Source organism: Malurus melanocephalus, unplaced genomic scaffold (assembly GCF_030028575.1).
Source record: "Malurus melanocephalus ecotype Western Australia unplaced genomic scaffold, MMel_1.1 scaffold_135, whole genome shotgun sequence".
Taxonomy (NCBI): domain Eukaryota; kingdom Metazoa; phylum Chordata; class Aves; order Passeriformes; family Maluridae; genus Malurus; species Malurus melanocephalus.
The window spans coordinates 884,884-902,269 of NW_026623367.1; the positions used below are offsets into that span (position 1 = coordinate 884,884).

General features: G+C 39.6%; 1 protein-coding gene across 3 annotated transcripts in view; it reads right to left on the minus strand.

Annotated features, from left to right (window-relative positions):
• Positions 1 to 12: 12 nt before the first annotated feature.
• ADCYAP1R1 (ADCYAP receptor type I) overlaps positions 13 to 17,386 on the minus strand; it is a 138,005-nt gene continuing 120,631 nt past the window's right edge. Inside the window, exons 15-18 of one of the 3 annotated variants that reach the window (XM_057370878.1) lie at positions 8,121 to 8,204; positions 2,713 to 2,842; positions 2,444 to 2,485; positions 13 to 345 (exon numbers count right to left, since the gene is read on the minus strand). In XM_057370878.1, coding sequence (XP_057226861.1) covers positions 157 to 345; positions 2,444 to 2,485; positions 2,713 to 2,842; positions 8,121 to 8,204 — 445 coding nt within the window. In that variant the 3' untranslated portion in view covers positions 13 to 156. Of the gene's footprint in view, positions 359 to 2,443; positions 2,486 to 2,712; positions 2,843 to 8,120; positions 8,205 to 17,386 lie in introns of all 3 variants that reach the window. The other 2 variants (XM_057370877.1, XM_057370876.1) reach the window with 2 other exon arrangements.

Here is a 17,386-nt window from a genome sequence, read left to right on the forward strand (position 1 = left end):
GAGGAGAGGAGAGGAGAGGAGAGGAGAGGAGAGGAGAGGAGAGGAGAGGAGAGGAAGAGAGACCTGCACCACCACCAAAACTATTATTTCATTTTTTTTCTTTTTCAAGGGATGGTTTTTGGTTTGCTCGTTGGTTGCTTTGCTCTCCTTAGCTGCTCATGTCGCCAGGTTCTCCGCATTTATGCTGGACATCCGAATCTGAGAGCTGCTCTTGCTCAGAATGGAGAGTTGTGTCCCCCCGTTCACTCCGCTGCTCGCTAGAGAAGGATGACGATGTTTGAAATCCACAGCAAAATACCGGTTGACTTTCCAGCTCCTCCATTTTCTCTTTATTTCTGATTGCACCTTTAGGGAGAAACTTCAAAAGGTCATTTTTTATGTACTTAGCCGCCCGAGGACATGCTGACAAATTATCAAGATTAGAAAAAACCCCACAATTCAACAGAACCGTTTTTAGGGTTATTATTAAACTTCTCATTTCAGCAAAATCTGAAGTGACTTCTCCCCAGCTGGAAGAGGTCCAGGCATGTAGTGGGAGCTACAGCCCTGCCCAGGTTCTGTGTCTGACCTCAGATAATTTAGGATCAGCCAGAGGTGCGTGGAAGACCTGATCAGCACCAACTGTAGGTAAAAATAGCCAGTACCAAAGATATAATAAGGAGCCAAAGAAACCAGCAATCAAAGTTTGACACACTGCTTTTTTTCTTGGAAGGTGACCTTTTGGGTGCTATTTTAGCGCAGCAAACAACAGCTGTGGGTAGGAGAGGTGGATATCCAGTAATGCCAGCTGGTGAAGCAGGAATGCAGCCAGGAATTCCAGCAAGGCATGATCCAGATCTCACCTGCTGAGCTACTTAGGACTGGACTATGGCAAATTATTTAATAACACCGTGGGTCTTTAAAAATAATCTTGCAACTGAGCCCATGAGCAAAGAGGACCCATAAGTTTGTCTGATGAGCTTGGAGATTGTTAAAGTTTATCTGAGAAGGAATCACTTTGATCAAGGAGTTTGAGACATTTTGTACCAGACACCAGCAATGCCAGGCTATACTTTCACCCAGTCCCCTCAGGGAGAAGAAAAGAAAATTATTTTAGGAAAAGACTCCATCTGCTGGACTGCACAGGAGCTGTGTATCAGCAGAGGAGAGAATGGGTGAACTCTAGACATTCCTCTTTAAGGCAGCCTTGAGCAGAGAACCTTTTTCCATCAATTCAGAAAATGATTTCCTCAGTTATTCAGTCAAATAAACAAAGGCAGGGAAATGCAGATCGGAACAGGTCAATCAGACAAAAACACAAACATAGGAAACTGATGCCARCAACAGCAGCAGTTGCCATGTGCTGAGAGGAATGTGAGGCTTGCAAATCATCCAGGTGGTGTCTGGGGAGGTTTCTGGGTGTCTGGCACCCTCGGGCTGCTTGTGAGTAGGGATGGAAGGTGGCAGGGCTCAAGAGAGAAGGTGGCAACAGCTGGGTGGTGGCAGCAAAAAAGGCCAAGGACCTACAAAAACTTGGGCTTCACTGAAGGGTTTGACACGATTTCCCCAAATTTTCCTAGGAAAGCTGGCAAGATACAGAGTGGGTGGGTGATCTGCAAGATGGGAAGGAGACCACACCAGGTGGGTTTTGCTCAGCCCAACACCTTAACACTTCTTGGGTCCTCCAGGTGTTGTTATTGGACAACACAAAGCCATAGAACGGGTTGGAAGGGACCCTAAAGATGATCTCATTCCACCCCTACCATGGCAGGGACACCTTCCACTGTCCCAGGCTGCTCCAAGCTCCATCCAGCCTTGGACACTTCCAGGGATCCAGGGGCAGCCACAGCTTCTCTGGGCACCCTGTGCCAGGACATCCCCATCTTCATTACCATCTCAGTGATGGGACTGAAGACACCCTCGCCAGTCTGGCTGATGACACCAAACTGGGTGGTGACATGGATRTGCCAGACCTCTTGGACAGAGTTGATCACGCTGGCAGTGTGGGCTGGCAAGAGCAGGGCAAAGTTTAGCAAAACCACTGCAAAATCCTGCAACTGGGGTGACAAAAAAAGAACAAACCAATATGCACCCTACCCTGCCTTAATCTGAGCCGTCATCTCTGGTAAGGCCAATGTTTTGGTTTAATAAAGGCATCACACATTTTCTTTTGCTTTGTTTTTCCTTTTCTTTTTCTTTCTTTTATTTTTTTTTTTTTTTTGTTCCTTTTCTTCCTTTTCCTTTTCTTCCTTTTCCTTTCCTTTTTATTTGCTTTTCCTCCTTCTTCCTTTTTTTTTTTTCTTTTTTTTTTTTTTTTTTTTTCTGAGAATTGTGAGATTCAGCCTAAAGTATCAAGGATTATGGCAGATGATGAGTTAGAATGGACAGTTAGAACAGCAGATACTCCCACAAGAAAATGGGATGTGGATGATAGGTGAGAGACATAAAATATTAAAAGACTTACCTCCCCATTCAAGAAGCAATAAAGAACAGCGACAACAAAACCCTAGGGAAATGGGAGAGAAAAAAAAACCCAATATAATTTAAATCTAGAAGGAATGATAGAAAACAGCTGGAGTTAAAAAAAGAAAAAGAAAAGAAACAAACCCCAAATCCTGACATAGAAACACCCACATAAATTAGCAGAGAGATACTCTGAGAGCTGTGCATGCAAAGTAGTCATGAAGAGGAGAGGTTTGGGTCTAAGGAAATCAGAATTCGGTGTATAATCACCTGGAAGGATCCCAGTCCCAGCTCAAACACCAGCCTCTCCCGCTTACTGACATTCTCAGGAGAAAAGGCAAACACCGTGTAGTGAATTCCAAACAAGGGGATCAGYAGCAGCGTGGAGCGAGCCAGCCTCCTGTTACAACAGAGGGAAAGAAACTTTAATGCAGCCTGGCAATTAACAACCCGGGCTTTAATTAAAGAAGAAAACACAGGAAATATTTTGCTGGCTGACTTTGGGGGATTACATACACCGCATAATTATGCACACAAATGCGCCACATTCCCGTTTGTGCYGAAAGACTGACTGCACACACACCGCAGTTTGCTCCCCCTTCTCCACGCTGCCACACTAATGGCACATTAATAATGCTTAATGCTCTCTGCTGCTATTTTAATTTGCATTATTAGAAGAGGGAATTTTCCCTGTGCCAAAAWCGAGGGGGGGAATCTTGCTAAGGGGATTCAGACTGCTACCACAGCACAATTATAAACCTCTCACCCAATTGCTTAATCCCAGTAGAGTGTTTGAAACCCCTTTTATTTGGTTGGTTTTCTGTGTGTGTGTGTATAAATATATATCTGAACAGCAAAAAAAWATCCAAAACAACCACACAAATAAAGCCAAAAAACCACCAGCCATACAAATAAAGCTAAACCCTCCTGCATGTTCTTGTTCTTCCACTCAAAAYTATTCCTCAAGGTCTTGACTTTATWMTCTTATTCATACTAAGTGCAATTCCACTGTTTAACTACTTTCCATTCTTTCASAATAAAGAGGTTTCAGAGGGAAATCAAGCTCAGCAGATATAAACAAAAGGGCTGGAAATGAATGTGCTACTTAAATGAAGTGAGCACTCAGCTGGTGAAATTCCCCCAAAGCAGGGTCCCGCCAAGACTTGTGCATCTTTTTGTGTAATTTGTTGATTGAGCAGCAAAAAAAAAAAAAAAAAAAAAAAAAAAAAAAAAAAAAAGACCAAGGAGAAAGCAAATGTTGATCTGAAAATTATTTAATACAATTAATTTTCAGAGGGGAAGAATATTATTGATTACATTCAGGTAAGTGAAGAAAACAGATGGAAGACAAAGGAAGATAAAAAGCCATAAAGTTTTTTCGAAGAGCTGCATATTTTTTAAAACTCACATGTCCCCTCTGCTATTATCTATCTGGTACAGATTGCAGACAGATTTGGATTTGCTAACACAAGCTCAACAATAACCCAAAACGATGTGTTTATTTTAGCAGCAGTGAAGACGGAATTAACACATCTCCAAGAACTCTGTGAGCAAAATTCCCTCTAGTAGTGAACTGGGAATGGGACATCTCATGGCTGTCGTCTCTCAGTCAGACTTTGGGCCCTAATGGGGATAAATTCATAACTCTTGCCTGGAGATGGCACTAAACACACCTGAGTCATAAATCTGATGGACACCAAGCCTCCAGTCTTCTTGAACCAGAGAACACCTTTCCTGTGGGTTGTAAAATTAGACATTGGCCAAAAGCTTTTGATTAAGAGAGGAACAACCTCGGAACAGGGTGATGGAGAGCATACAGAGTGTCCAGCTTTGATGATCTCTAAAAGAAGTAATCTGTACAGCAGTGAGCCAGTGTAAAAGAGATTTTTGGGTCCTTTCTAGTCCTTTTTCTCTATGGATATGCAATCAAATTAATAAAAAGGAACAGAAACATTGAGGAAGAGATTATRGAATAATGCTATCTCTGTAAAAAAAGGATGCAAAGAATACAAATGTCTTAAACTAATCACAGAATTAAAAAGAAATCAAATTCAAGGTAATAAACTGGACAAAAAAGTATCATYTCTCCCTATCTTCTGTCATTTATATTCAGAATTAATGACAACAACAATAAAAGACAAAGCAATAAATGTGTTTTGTTCTAAAAGTCAGAATAGAATTGTCTATTAATATGTTCTGTCTCACCACACTCTTGGGAGATTAATGTAGGGAAATATGCAGAGGAAGTCTTTTTTATTGTCAGTCTTCTGGCATTAATTATAYCTGATTAATCATACAATTAGCTTGTAGGATCTTGAAATACAATGCCACAATCAACTTATTAGAGATGTTGGCTTAAATATTGTCATAGAAGTGAGGAAGAAAAGGCATTAAATAGCACATTCTGAAGTTTATTGATTTCTATAAAGAAGAAAAGAAGATTTTAATGATAAGAAAAACTTGAGAGATATTAATGTCTTTATGGATGATGATAAATTGTTGGGTTTTTTTCAAAAACATGGGGAAGAGAGAAGAATTAAAGCAGGTCCTGTGAGATGTGTAAGTTTATGTGCAATAGGGAATGGAGATCTTAAAGGATACAGTGGAATTCTCAGGAGTGTAACAGCCAAAGATGTTCCTCCTCTTTTCTTTCTCCACTCTTTTGGACAGGCAAGAAACTTGGGGGATGGACATAAAAGTTCTGAGAATAACAAATGTTCAACTGGCTGTTCAGAAGATAATGYTCTCAAAAAGGTCCAGCAAAAGCCTTGTTCACATTCCAACAGGAAGAGGAAAGACTAAAGATTACTTAAAAAAAAATCAGTTTGAATATAAATTTTTATTGAGGCTGACATTCCATTTTCCAGCTGTTATTTTCCTTAAAAACCCTCCAAACATAAGGTTTTTTCCCAGTAGCAAGGCCATGAATGTGGACTTTCCATGAAGTGTTAGTACAAACTAACAGATAATGGTGTCCTCTGTTTTCCCTAACTCCTCTGTTGAATAATAAAATTAGAGCTTTATAGTAAAAGAAATCCAAAGTAGGAAAGTTATCTAATCTGACCAGTATTTGAAGGAATCATGCTTTTAGTTTTCCCCTGAACATCCACACTGATTAAGGAGACTGCTGAAGTCTCAACCACTCAAGTATTTTTGAGAGAAAAGATCAAAAAAGAAGCAAAAAGTCTCCAAACCACAGACTTAGAAGAAAGATTGTATTGCTGTTTTTTTCCATTTAGTCCTGTCTCTCCAAAACAAGGGAAATTCCCAGTTTAAAAGCTGAATCTTAACTGAAATACTTGGATCAAATATAAACTTTTGCAATGAAGACATCAAGGTGTGTAGTCCAGAAAAACAACMTTCACCTCACCAAGGTTTGGACACATATAGTGTAGATATTGATAATGAAATAATTTTTAAAATGTCTCTAAAGTCAATGCAGAGAAAAATACACTTTAAAGGCATAATTATTGTCTGCTACAGATGTCTCTAAAAAGAGGTGACTCCTGCTGTAAGCCCCATGGGCACTGAGCACATCTATTAATGTCATTAATGTCTATATTGATTAACTTCATGCTGTGACATATCTGCAATGATGGCATCTATTTGTTAAATTTATTCATTAAATTAAATCCATATTTACATTGCCTTTATTGTCTGTGAAGAGCAAGAAGTATCGACACACAAGAACAAATAATCTGCCCCCTAAGGAAGCTCTTTACCACATCCTAAGTCTATCCATTGACCTCGAAGGGAACCTGGACTGAGTTTGTCATATAAATTCCTGCCCTGTGGATTTGTGAATTTTAGATTACCAGGAATCCAGTTTCTCTGGCCAAAGGTACATATCCATCACCTCAGTGATAAATGTGTGTGAAAAATAATCGTGACAATATTTCAAATAGAAGGGTAAAGAGCAAACCATGAAGACACAGGATGTCATTAGTAATGAAATGTTCAACACAGCTCGTGTTTAATAAATTGTAGTATCTAGTTTATCACAAAATGCTACACATAGTTTACATGGCTTTCAGGAACCTCAGTAATCTCCCTGTCACATCTTTTCCAGTCTTTCCCAAAAATTTAATTAGGTCTGTAGGATCACTTCTAAAACACCTGAGATAACACTTAAACACAGTAAATAATACAGGTTTTTAATTTTCACTTTCCCAYGCATAAGTCACATCTTCAGACCAAGGACTTGAAAAGCAGGGAACCTTACCAACACTTTCATACTTTAACAAACAAAATAATTGGATTTAATTAGATTTTAAGCACCTCCTGCTCAGGCTGAACTCTTCTTGCCCTTGACTAGGTAGAGAGGTATCACTGTCCCATCTTTCAGAAACACTGCATTTAATGTGAATTCATTTCTTTACAAAGGCCCAGCTTGACATCTGTGCTTCATCAGGATGTTCATTAAGTAGCGAACWTTGTATTTCAAAGTATCTCCTCCTAAAACTAATTCCTATTTTACSTAACTGTTCTTAGTCTTCAGCTGCTCTCTGTGTACAAGATGGAGTTGCTGACTGCTCTTCTCTATTTCTATTTGCTTTTGCACAGTGCCAGGCTGTTGACTGAATATTTTTGAACATCTTCGTTGGTCTATTTCCTAAATATCTCAAAGAGATATGAAATCACACAGAAAATTCATATTAATTTTTTTTTTTCTAACTAAAACCCATAACTATATATACAGTTATATATTGCTAAAAAACCCTTTTTTTTTTTTTTTTCTTAATTGTGTCAGAGATAACTACTAAATATTTTTTAGCAAAATCCTGGAGTGCTGGCTTTGTGTGTCAGGACATCTCTGAGTGTTGATTTGCACTTATAAAACTGCTGTGAAATTCAGGAGAGAGATCATCAGAAAAGGTATTGCATAATAGATGTCTGAAATTGCACCTCATCTAAACAAAATGATGATGAAGATCTTGGAACTCTTTTCCATTCTTAATGATTCCATGGATCTATGAAAACCTGGGGGCTTCTCGTACAAGGAGCAAGGAGTCAGGTGGACTGTGGGATAGTGATTAATTCACACAACTCTAGGCTAAATGGCTTTTATTCACTTTTCTGGATGCTCTATATTTGACAATGCCATTTGGCAATGTTGGACTGAATTCGATGTTCTTAGAGGTTTTTCCAACCTCAATGATTCTATGATTCTAAAACTTCTGATAAACACAATTTATTTTGGTATTAGGTTAACTTTAGCCTTTCCTCACCCCTCGGTGTTTATTAACATAACTTCACTCAGTTCAATGGAYGATATTTTATATCCACTGAGGGTCTGATTGACTCAATCTCACCCTGCTTTTTTTTTAATTTCAGGTGAAACAATTTCTCTCAATATGAAGGTGCTCACCTCTTTGCTGTATAGTAAAGATCAGGAATTAATTCTGTACAGTAACTACCCAAAATCATAAATAGCATCAGCCATAATTACAAAACCAACAACAACAACAAAAAAAAGAAATAAAAATCAAAACAACCTTAAAATCCTCAATCGTGGCGCATCAGCAAAAGCACAGAACAAGAACAAAAAAACTCTACATGCAACAAGAACTAAATGAATGCTTTGCTCTCTGGTCACTTCCCCTCTGCTCTCATCCATTCATTTAATTGCAACATGCGTCATACAAACACAGTAATGTCACAGGAGTGCGTACACTTACAGGGTAATGGTTGATAGTTCTGACATCTTGCAAGAGTGCTGGTTAGCCCTCTTAGGCTTACAGTAGCATTTCTGAACGCAGCTGCTAAATATGACAAGATTAGCATTTTTTTCAGCATATCGTGAACAGGCCAAGGTAGGTCACTTTCAACACATTTCATGAGACACGTCACAAAAGATGGGAAAGCRGACACGACAGAATGGAGTTACAGCACAAACCAGCTGCTGGACTGAAGCAGAAATTAAAAGAATTAAATAAAATTAAAATGTGCTGGCTTTTGCTGGCCGTTGTGATGCATTGATTCACGGACAAACCAAAACTCGAACGACCTGAGTTCGAGGGGGGCAGCACTACGCGTCCAAAATACACACGATCTGTGCACTCTGGTTTTGCACAGAGGGTAACAGAACAATATAGTAAATGAAAACTGACTGCATGCTCGTGGGGAACAATCAGAGAGTAACAGAAACTTGCAGGATGGAGATCARTCTGAGGTGAATTGGATCAGGTGTTCCTCATTTCCATGTATGGATCTCTTCATTTTTGTGAGGAGGACTAGTAAGGACACCAAAGCAGTTTTTCACCCAGCTTGCTTGGTGATGGGGAGGGAGCTCACTATGGAATCTGCATGTCTGGCTGGTAATTTTGGAGGTACCACTTATTTTTTGTCACACACCTTATTTGACAGTGTGGTCATAAAARCATATCCTGTGGAGCAGGACATTGATCCCTGTGCGTTGTATTCTAGGAAGAGCTGCTACAGAGAACAAAACAATTCCATTTGCAACCAGCCAGCAGAGGCTAATTTAAATTAGCCACCAAGAAAGGTAATCTGAAATATGGGAAGGCATTTGGAAGGATCCTGTAAGAGATTTTACACCTGTGCTGAAAAACATGAAAATTGAAAATAGTGATTTATTACCTACTTTCAAGGGGGGAGTTTTTATTTTCAACACATGGTTGTTTTGGTGGGATTCACCTCATGAAAGGTTGGATGTTTACAGTATAGTAACATATAGTTTATAACAATATAGTAACAATATAGTAATATAGTTTATATGTCTAAGTAAACAAGACATCCTTAGGGCATTGAGAATCATCATAATAAATATTTGGGAGAGAAACAGAAGTTTATTGGCCAGGGTACATCTGACCAGTTTTAGATGTCCACTTTAGGATGGCATGAACACCAAACACCCCTGAGTAGGTATAAAGGATAATATGTTGATTTTTAAAGCAATTGCCTTCCAGGCAAATATTTACATTTGCTCAAAAACCCCAAATTCTGTTTCCGTTTCACAGTCTAAGATTTGTGTTCACAACTCATGGAACTTACAATCCAAACAGTGAACCAGGATAAACTGAAAACACGTCAAATTTCTCCCCACTTTTAACTCCTTTTAGTCAATCCCCAYTAATGGAGTTTTGTTTTGTTTGCTTTTGGATAATCAAACGCTGAAAACTGTGTTGTTATTAAATATAGCACGAGAGCTGGAAAGAACACACTATTGTGGCATGCACACATCCAACAAATAGAAATGGTAATAGTAATTGAAACACGTTTACATGTTTCAACTGGTAAAATAAATTTAATTTCTTGGATGTTGCTAAGGAAATAAATATAAAAAATATTGTTCCTTTCACACCGTAATTTCTGTACTAAATTTTTGCACCAGCTGTTTTTCACAGAGATGAGTTGGGCATTAATTGYCAGTCAAGCTTGATCAAAAAGGAGGAAGGAGGTTTCAGAGACAGTTCCTTTTTGCTGTGCTTGAGGCTTTCAGAAGTGACTATGGATTTTGAGTGCCACTTATTTATTTGATCTGAAACTCATTTCTCAGACCAATTTTGACCACAAGAGGGCTGCTCAGCCTGTGTAGAAAAGAAGCACTTGTGAAGGCAGTTTAAGGCACAGAACCCGAAAATTAAACATYTAAAAATCAATAATCACTTCAAAAACTCTTAGCCATGGGGTTTTAGGAGGTTAAGTTCCTCAATTCTATGCTTAATGTTGCCATGGCAATTTAGAAATAAATTCCCATCCATGTTTCCTTTACTGCTTATGCCGTGTTTTATTTGACAGGGGTTGATTTGTTTTACAGGTTTTCCTAGTGAGTAGACCTAAAGTAATAATACTTGCMATTTACTGGAATTAATTAAAAAACAGACTTGATTTTAAAAATAATACCTAAGGATTAACTGCTGTTTCCCATCCGATGATGGGACATTGGTGCATGGGCTTGTGATGGAAACATTGCTGCCACTTTGTAAGAAAACATTAATAATTTAGTGTAGTTTGCACTTTTTGTTTCTTCCATCCTTTCTAATTTAGACAGAGTCATCTCTCTGATGTTAGATGGTGTGAAGTCCCAAATCTTTAGAATACAGAATTTACAGATATTTTCTTTCCTTTCTCCCTCCCCTTTTATTTTGCAAACTTTTTTTATTTATTTTCAAAGTGGAGACATTGGTGGAAGGAAAGGGAGAAAGAGAGAAGAGACAGAGGAGGCAGGAAGGAAGCAGAAAAAAAAAAAAAAAAAAAAAAAAAAAAAAAGGAGACAAGTCTAAGATATGTTACCTCTTTAGACTCACAGTACTGTCAGGTGGGCTTAGGCAGGTGGTTTAGTGCTTCTCCTTGCCAGCTGCAAGGATAAACCATAATCTGAGAGAGGGCCAACATTTGGATTTGACATGCAGAAAAAAGTGCATCAGGTATGCCCTGACATACAGGCAAAAGAATTAAAAATAAGCAAATGTATGAGAAAGTAAACCCCATGAACTAACGGGGAATGTGTCAGTCAACAGCAATGCAAACTGTATTTCTATGTATTATACAAGGAAGGTAAAAGTATTCTAGTAGGTCACTTAGTTACTTCAACCAGATGGAATCCAAAATGTTCAGAAAATTAAAAATCCATTTATTCCTCCAAAGTTGCATTCCATCTGTTTTCAGACATTTATGGAATCTTTTTGCATACAGGATATGGCAACCACTGGTGCCTTGGAAATATTTCTCCCTCGTGCAGCTCACGGAAAGCCAGGCTGGATACAGACAGCACCGAAGAAAGCCCTTTCATTTAGGTGCTCCAGCTTATCTTCAAAATCTAGGAAACTGTAATTTTGTTTTAAACAGAGGAACCAAAAAATACAGTGTATTATTATCTGCAAAAAAAAAANAAAAAAAAAAAAAAAAAGGTAAAAATAGACAAATATAGGAAAATGAATAGAAATGAGATCATGGCTATGAAAACACTCCACGAATCAGGGCAGGATCCTCAGACCTGTGTAGGCACACAGAGAATGGAATCGGTCACATCTGACTCTGCGTGCCAAAGACAAATTCCAAACTGAGCTATCACCTCAAACTCACTCAGCCATGGAAAGAACAGGCACTTCCAGGCTTTGCTGCTCTGTGTGACAGAGACATCTAAGGAACAGGGGATGCTCTGTCTGCCGGAGGTGCCCTGGTCTCCCCGTGCCACCAAAGACGACGACTGGACTGCTCAGATCGAGCACGAGACTTAGACAGCTAAAGGCAAACAAGCCGAGTCTCACCGCAAGTGTCCTGGGCAGGGACTGCAGCTGCATCTGGGAGGAAGAGGGAGGGTGCTAGGGTGGAAGGGGAGAGAAAAAGTTAAACATTCCCGGGGTGAAATGAGCGATGGATGATGTGGCTGAAGGCCACCGCATCAGACTGAGCGCCTGGACRTCTGGCGAGTCAATGCAAATGAGAGAGAACATGAATCTGAGGTGAAAGGAGCTGCAATTCCCTTCTAAAGCCTTTGTGGGTGTCTCAGAGGTGCTTAAGAGCATGCTGGTCCGGGGGAAGTAAATCCAGAATGAAAATTGTCAGGGCTCTGAATCGAGGTCGCTCCCGACACACAGGGAATGATGGAATTTGTGCCTTGTCTCAATCCCGAAGGGGAATCCTTTGGGAAACTCAATGAACGCAGGACTTGATTCATGCAAATTAAAAGTGAGCCTCRTTGAGGATCTTTGTGCACCCTGCTCGAGTTAATTCTGTGTAACCTCACCATGAGTAGGATTGGCAACCGTGTAGTAGCAAGAGGAGGAATGTAGAAACAAATCAATGAAAWAAAGTGTTGAAAATACAGTAAAAAGTTAACCAAAGTGGAAGCAGAGAGATTGTATGGGAGAGAGAGGAGAAAATTGAAATGTGGATCCATATRATATATTATTTATATCACATACCCACTTCCCCTCAGCTGGTACTGCTCTAGGCTGGTGGACTTTTTTCCTTGCTGCTCAGTAGCTGAGGATTTCCTGAAGCTGCACTGGTTACCCTTCCAAAACACCAACTTCATTTACAAACCCCCCRGAAACAGTTTGGAAATCTGAACTCGTTCTGTGGGCAGCAAACAGACCCTACAATTACACCCTGCTGCAGTAGCTGCAGCTCTGACCCATTGGGTGCAGGCAGAATTATTCACCCTTCTCATCCAGACACAGAAAAAGCACAGGTTGTTCTCAGCAAAACTGTCTTTTAGTATTTTCTCTATTTTTTGAGGTTAACAAAATAGCTGTGTGCCTTTTTTCTTGCACCCCATGCCAGCAATGGTAAGAAACAGGCCATAAATTGAGATTTACCCATTTTAAACCTGTTGTTTAACATGAAATAAACWGTATTAATGATTTGATTCTCTGGGCTGGGTAGGTCTCTACTGACTGTGGAAGGAGCCCAGCAGGATTGTCTTATTAAACCAGTTCATATCTTGCTAAAAGTACAACCACTGTTGTACTCTTCATGAGGGAAAAAAAAAAAAAAAAAGGAGAAACTTTGTTTTTCTAGCCTTTAATTGAAAAAAAAATCCCAAATTCCTAATCTTGTTACCTAGAGCTCTGCTTCTCCCTGCTAAAGCCACCAAACTAAGAGGCTGAAGCTGAATTCCTGGTTACAGAATAAATGCTGTGGCTAAAAAGGAATCTTTAACAAATATGAATTTGAACTGGAACTTTTTGTCAAGTAGATCTGACCCTTGAGCAGATCTGAGACTTGGAAGGTGAAACTGAATGGTCAAAGAGAACCAAAAATCCTATTTAGAGTTCTCCTTCTYGGCTTTTCTACCTTGTACAGAGTGGATAGAAAAGGAAGGAGAATACCATTGTTCAGMGATCAAATAATGAAGGGATTAATCCTAATATTTGCCTGTGCTCCAGAGGAAAAAAGCTGGCAGCAGAGGGCAGAATTCTTCCAACAAAAACAGCCTTGAAATGAGCTGTAGCTTCCAGGTGCTGTCCTTATCCTTCTTCTGTTTTAACTCTGGAGCTCCTGTTTCACCAGGCTGGGTTGTTCTCACTGACTCCAAAGCACAGATCCCAGTCATGCCCCGTGGAATAATTCTGATGGAGGTGCAGTAACAGGCTAAACAATGTTTAATGAGAAAAATGTACCAAATGAGATTCTTAACTGGTTTTGAATACCTCACTGTTTCAAATGAAGAATGTGCATATCCAAATTCAGGCAGAAATATCTGAGAATGAGATTCAGCTCGTTGCTCTCAAAAGAAAGCAAATGAGCAAAGCCCACAGAGTAGGCTTGTTTGTTGTCACAGTCTGACACAAGAAGTGGATTTTCAAGCATTACAGACAGGTTTTGGTTGCTRTCAGCTGGCAGAGCTCAGCACCAGTGTAACTACACTGGCTTTATGTAATTTGCAGCTCTGAAGCTTCTGTTGCACTGTTTTGACTGTACCTGCCTTGCAAACTACGYAATATCCCTACAGACAACAACTTAAGTTACAGCTCATCTCTATAACTCTCCTTAATGAAAAAAAAGAGCACTGCCTCTGTTAAAAAAGCCTGGGATTGCAGATTTAATTATCTGAACAACTCCATTGTTTTCATTGGAAATAGAAAGAGGAATTACAGTTTGGGAATCTCTCAGTAGTGATACAGGYAGGACTAAGACTGTGATATGAACCTTACACATGGCTTTGGATTGGTTCTGTCTTAAGGTAGTTTACATTTGTTTAAACCACCTTCATGAGACTTAATTCAATATTAAGCCATTGTGGCCCAGTGGTCTTTGAGGATGTATTTTTTCACTCCAAGGCAAGCAGAGATTTTTCCTGAAAAACTGATTACCTACTTGGCACCACACAGTTCCTCTGACACACAGTCACAAAAGCCTCACAAGAAATTCATCTTTCCAGATCAAAAAACTTTCTGTACTGGGACAACACCATCTTTCTTGTCCCTTCCCTATCTCAGGCTATGTTCTTGCTTGGAACACATCCTAAAAACTTTCYAAATGTAAAGGTAACCACACTGTATGTAAAACAACAACGGTTGCTGAAGTGAGACACAACAAATCAATGGCAAGGAGGAGCAGAGACACTGAGGGGAAAGTCAACTCCTGTTGTCCTCGTGACAGAGGCAAAAACGTGAATGGTGGGATAAACTAATGGAAGACCATGGATGCTGGTGGGCATTGAGTCTTGGTGTAAACTGAGCATATTCAGGATTAGAGATGTCAGAATTATTCCCCATTTCCTGCAGTCTCACACCAACTGCCGCATGAGCAGTTGCTTCAGCTCCACCTTCACCTTTACATTAAGGAACTAATTCAAAAAATCAGAGGTACAAACTGATTTGGGGATGAGTCAAATTTCAGATCTATCCCCTTCAGTCTAAGTGCATTCAGAGCAGCAAACTTAGTTATGAGCAATGTGAGAAGGAAAGGGCAAACAGCCAGAATGGTCTAATTTGGACATTCCCAAGTTAACACCGAACACTCAATCTAAATCTTCCAATTTTTTTTTCTGAATCTCCAAATCAATTATCTTTCCCAGGCAGTAAGCAAGCTACTCTGATAAAAGACACTGCACCCAGATCTGTGGGTAATTTGTAAGGATGAGTGGCCTTGGGCACTGGACATTCCCTATCCTGCTGATCTCCATGACAACTGAARCTTATCAATACAAATCAAAATTAGGTTATTCACTCTGACCAAGTGTGGTTACCTCAGAAACACATATTTCCAAAAGCTATTTTATTTCAGCTAATTAGGAAGCTGGAATGTGTGGCAAAATTTATAACATTGTAGCAAATTCAGTCAAGTGCAGCCACTCTCTCTTTACAATGARCAGCTTTGTATCATGAATGTTGCTAAAGTATTTGTGGCCTTTTAAGAAGAAAGGCTGGAATAATTTGGGGTATCTAAAGCATTACAGACAGTACATGAGTGGGCAAAATCCTCCATTTACACAGGCACCCAACAGATGCAAGCACTTGAGTGTCAATCCCTCTGGCTCGAGCCTCCGGGTGTTCCGAGCTCTGTTCCATCCCAGTTATGGCAATCAAGCCATGATGGCTCTGGTGCAGCCTTTGAAAGGGGTTTAGATTGGAAATTTCAGAGATACGCCACTAAAATTTCAATGGGAACTCATAAAACACTTTTTAGCCTTTTTCTGGTGCCTAAAACTCTATGGAAACAGGGCTAATMCAGCCCTTGATAGAACCACTGGGAGTGCATCAAGCTTTGCTGTGTTTTCTTAAAAAAAATAGAAAAATAATTTCTATAAAGGGAATTTTGGCATTATTCTCTCCCTCGCTAACCTGCTCACCTCCTTGACCTTTCAGATAGAGCATCTTTTGGTGGTTTCTCTTTTGATGCAAAAATATTCTTTTTCAGTTCATGGCTTGCTCTTGTAACAGGTGGGGGGAAAAATGTTTGTGCTTTACTCTTTTAGGATGTAACTTGTGGACAAAGAACTTTGTTCTCTAAGTCTGCCACAGACCACAGAGCCAAGGAGAAACTGAAAGTCACCATTAGAGAATTCTTAAATATGAAACTTAGGCAAAATCTCATGAGTTCATCAAAAAACAAAATTCACTGTTATCTCCTTTCCTTGGTCTTAATATTCATTCAAACCACAAAATTTCCCTTGAATRTGCCTTAAAATCACGCAAACATTGTTTCAACACAAAGTCATCCTATTTTTCAATACTGCTGCGAAAAGAAAAAGGACAGGAGTCAGCCTCCACCACACAGACACCACCTGTGCAGGCCAGGGCACTCAAAAATCCACCTTCTAAGGAATTCCAAGTAACAAAAGTAGAACCCTTTTTAATATTCATCATTCATCACAGATGATGTTGTAACCACAAGAAATAAGTTTTGTGATCCATGGTTTCAGAATCAGATCCTGCCAAAGCTCTAGTCAGGTTCTTGTGTACTGTTGGAAATGGATGGAATTTTCTTTGTAAATACTGATTGCTCTTCTGGAATATCCCTCTGGCAGGTGGCCAAAGAAATAACAAAACCACTTTCAAGTTAGAAATAGTTTTWGGTCTAGTCTTGTCATTAATGAAAGAATGTAAAGGATGCACTGGATGGCAGGGCAATGTTTATGCTGGGAAAGGAGATTTGACAACCAAAAATTCATTTTCCTGTGCTTGCCACAGGCACCTKAGGGATTTAGGTGCTTCTTCCCCTCAGTTGTTCAGGGGCAATAGAAGCTCACAGGAACAGCATAAACACACTAAATATTSTGTGCTGTTTGATTTTACAGCAATTGAAACCACAGATAATCAAAGCAGAGTTGGGCTTTTGATTATTTAATCTGAAAATAAATAAATCCCTGCTAATTATACTCCTRCTAATTATGGTGCATAGACTGTATGGTCTCACATTTCCTAATGAGTACTCTTGCAATCCCTACCTGAAAAGATTGGCACAAATGAACAACCCCCTTCTTCCCGTCTAAAATTCCAAAGTAAAAACAAACAAACAAGCAAACAAAAAAATCAAACCAACACACAAAATAATAATTTGCCTTGGRCAATGTCCATGAAAAGASTAGTAGTGAATGAGCACATTTCTARAGCTTTAAATRAATCCATCCRGAAATAGTGYYGCCCAAAGCAGCAARTATCTACTCTCCTGRAATTCCTTAGAAATGAGCACTAGGTCCTTGCTGATCATGGATTGATAATTGATATCAAATGAGCATCATCTTTGTTTTCYATGGTATTTTYATGTGGTGGAAAAGGATTAACCCAAATGCACGAGTTCCTTTGTGCTGCTGGGTCTTTGGGCGCCCCAGCACCCACCTGGCAGCACCTGGGGGTCAGAAACCTCACTGACCCAACCAAAGAACACGCTGCTCATCCAACATCTGCCATTTGCTTGTCCAAAAATGACCCTTTTGGCACCAAGACCCTGTCAATGGTCACCATCTCTGGCAGGCTGAGCACTTGCAGCAAGACAAAGCGGTAGCAGAATGAATCACTGCTGTGCAGTG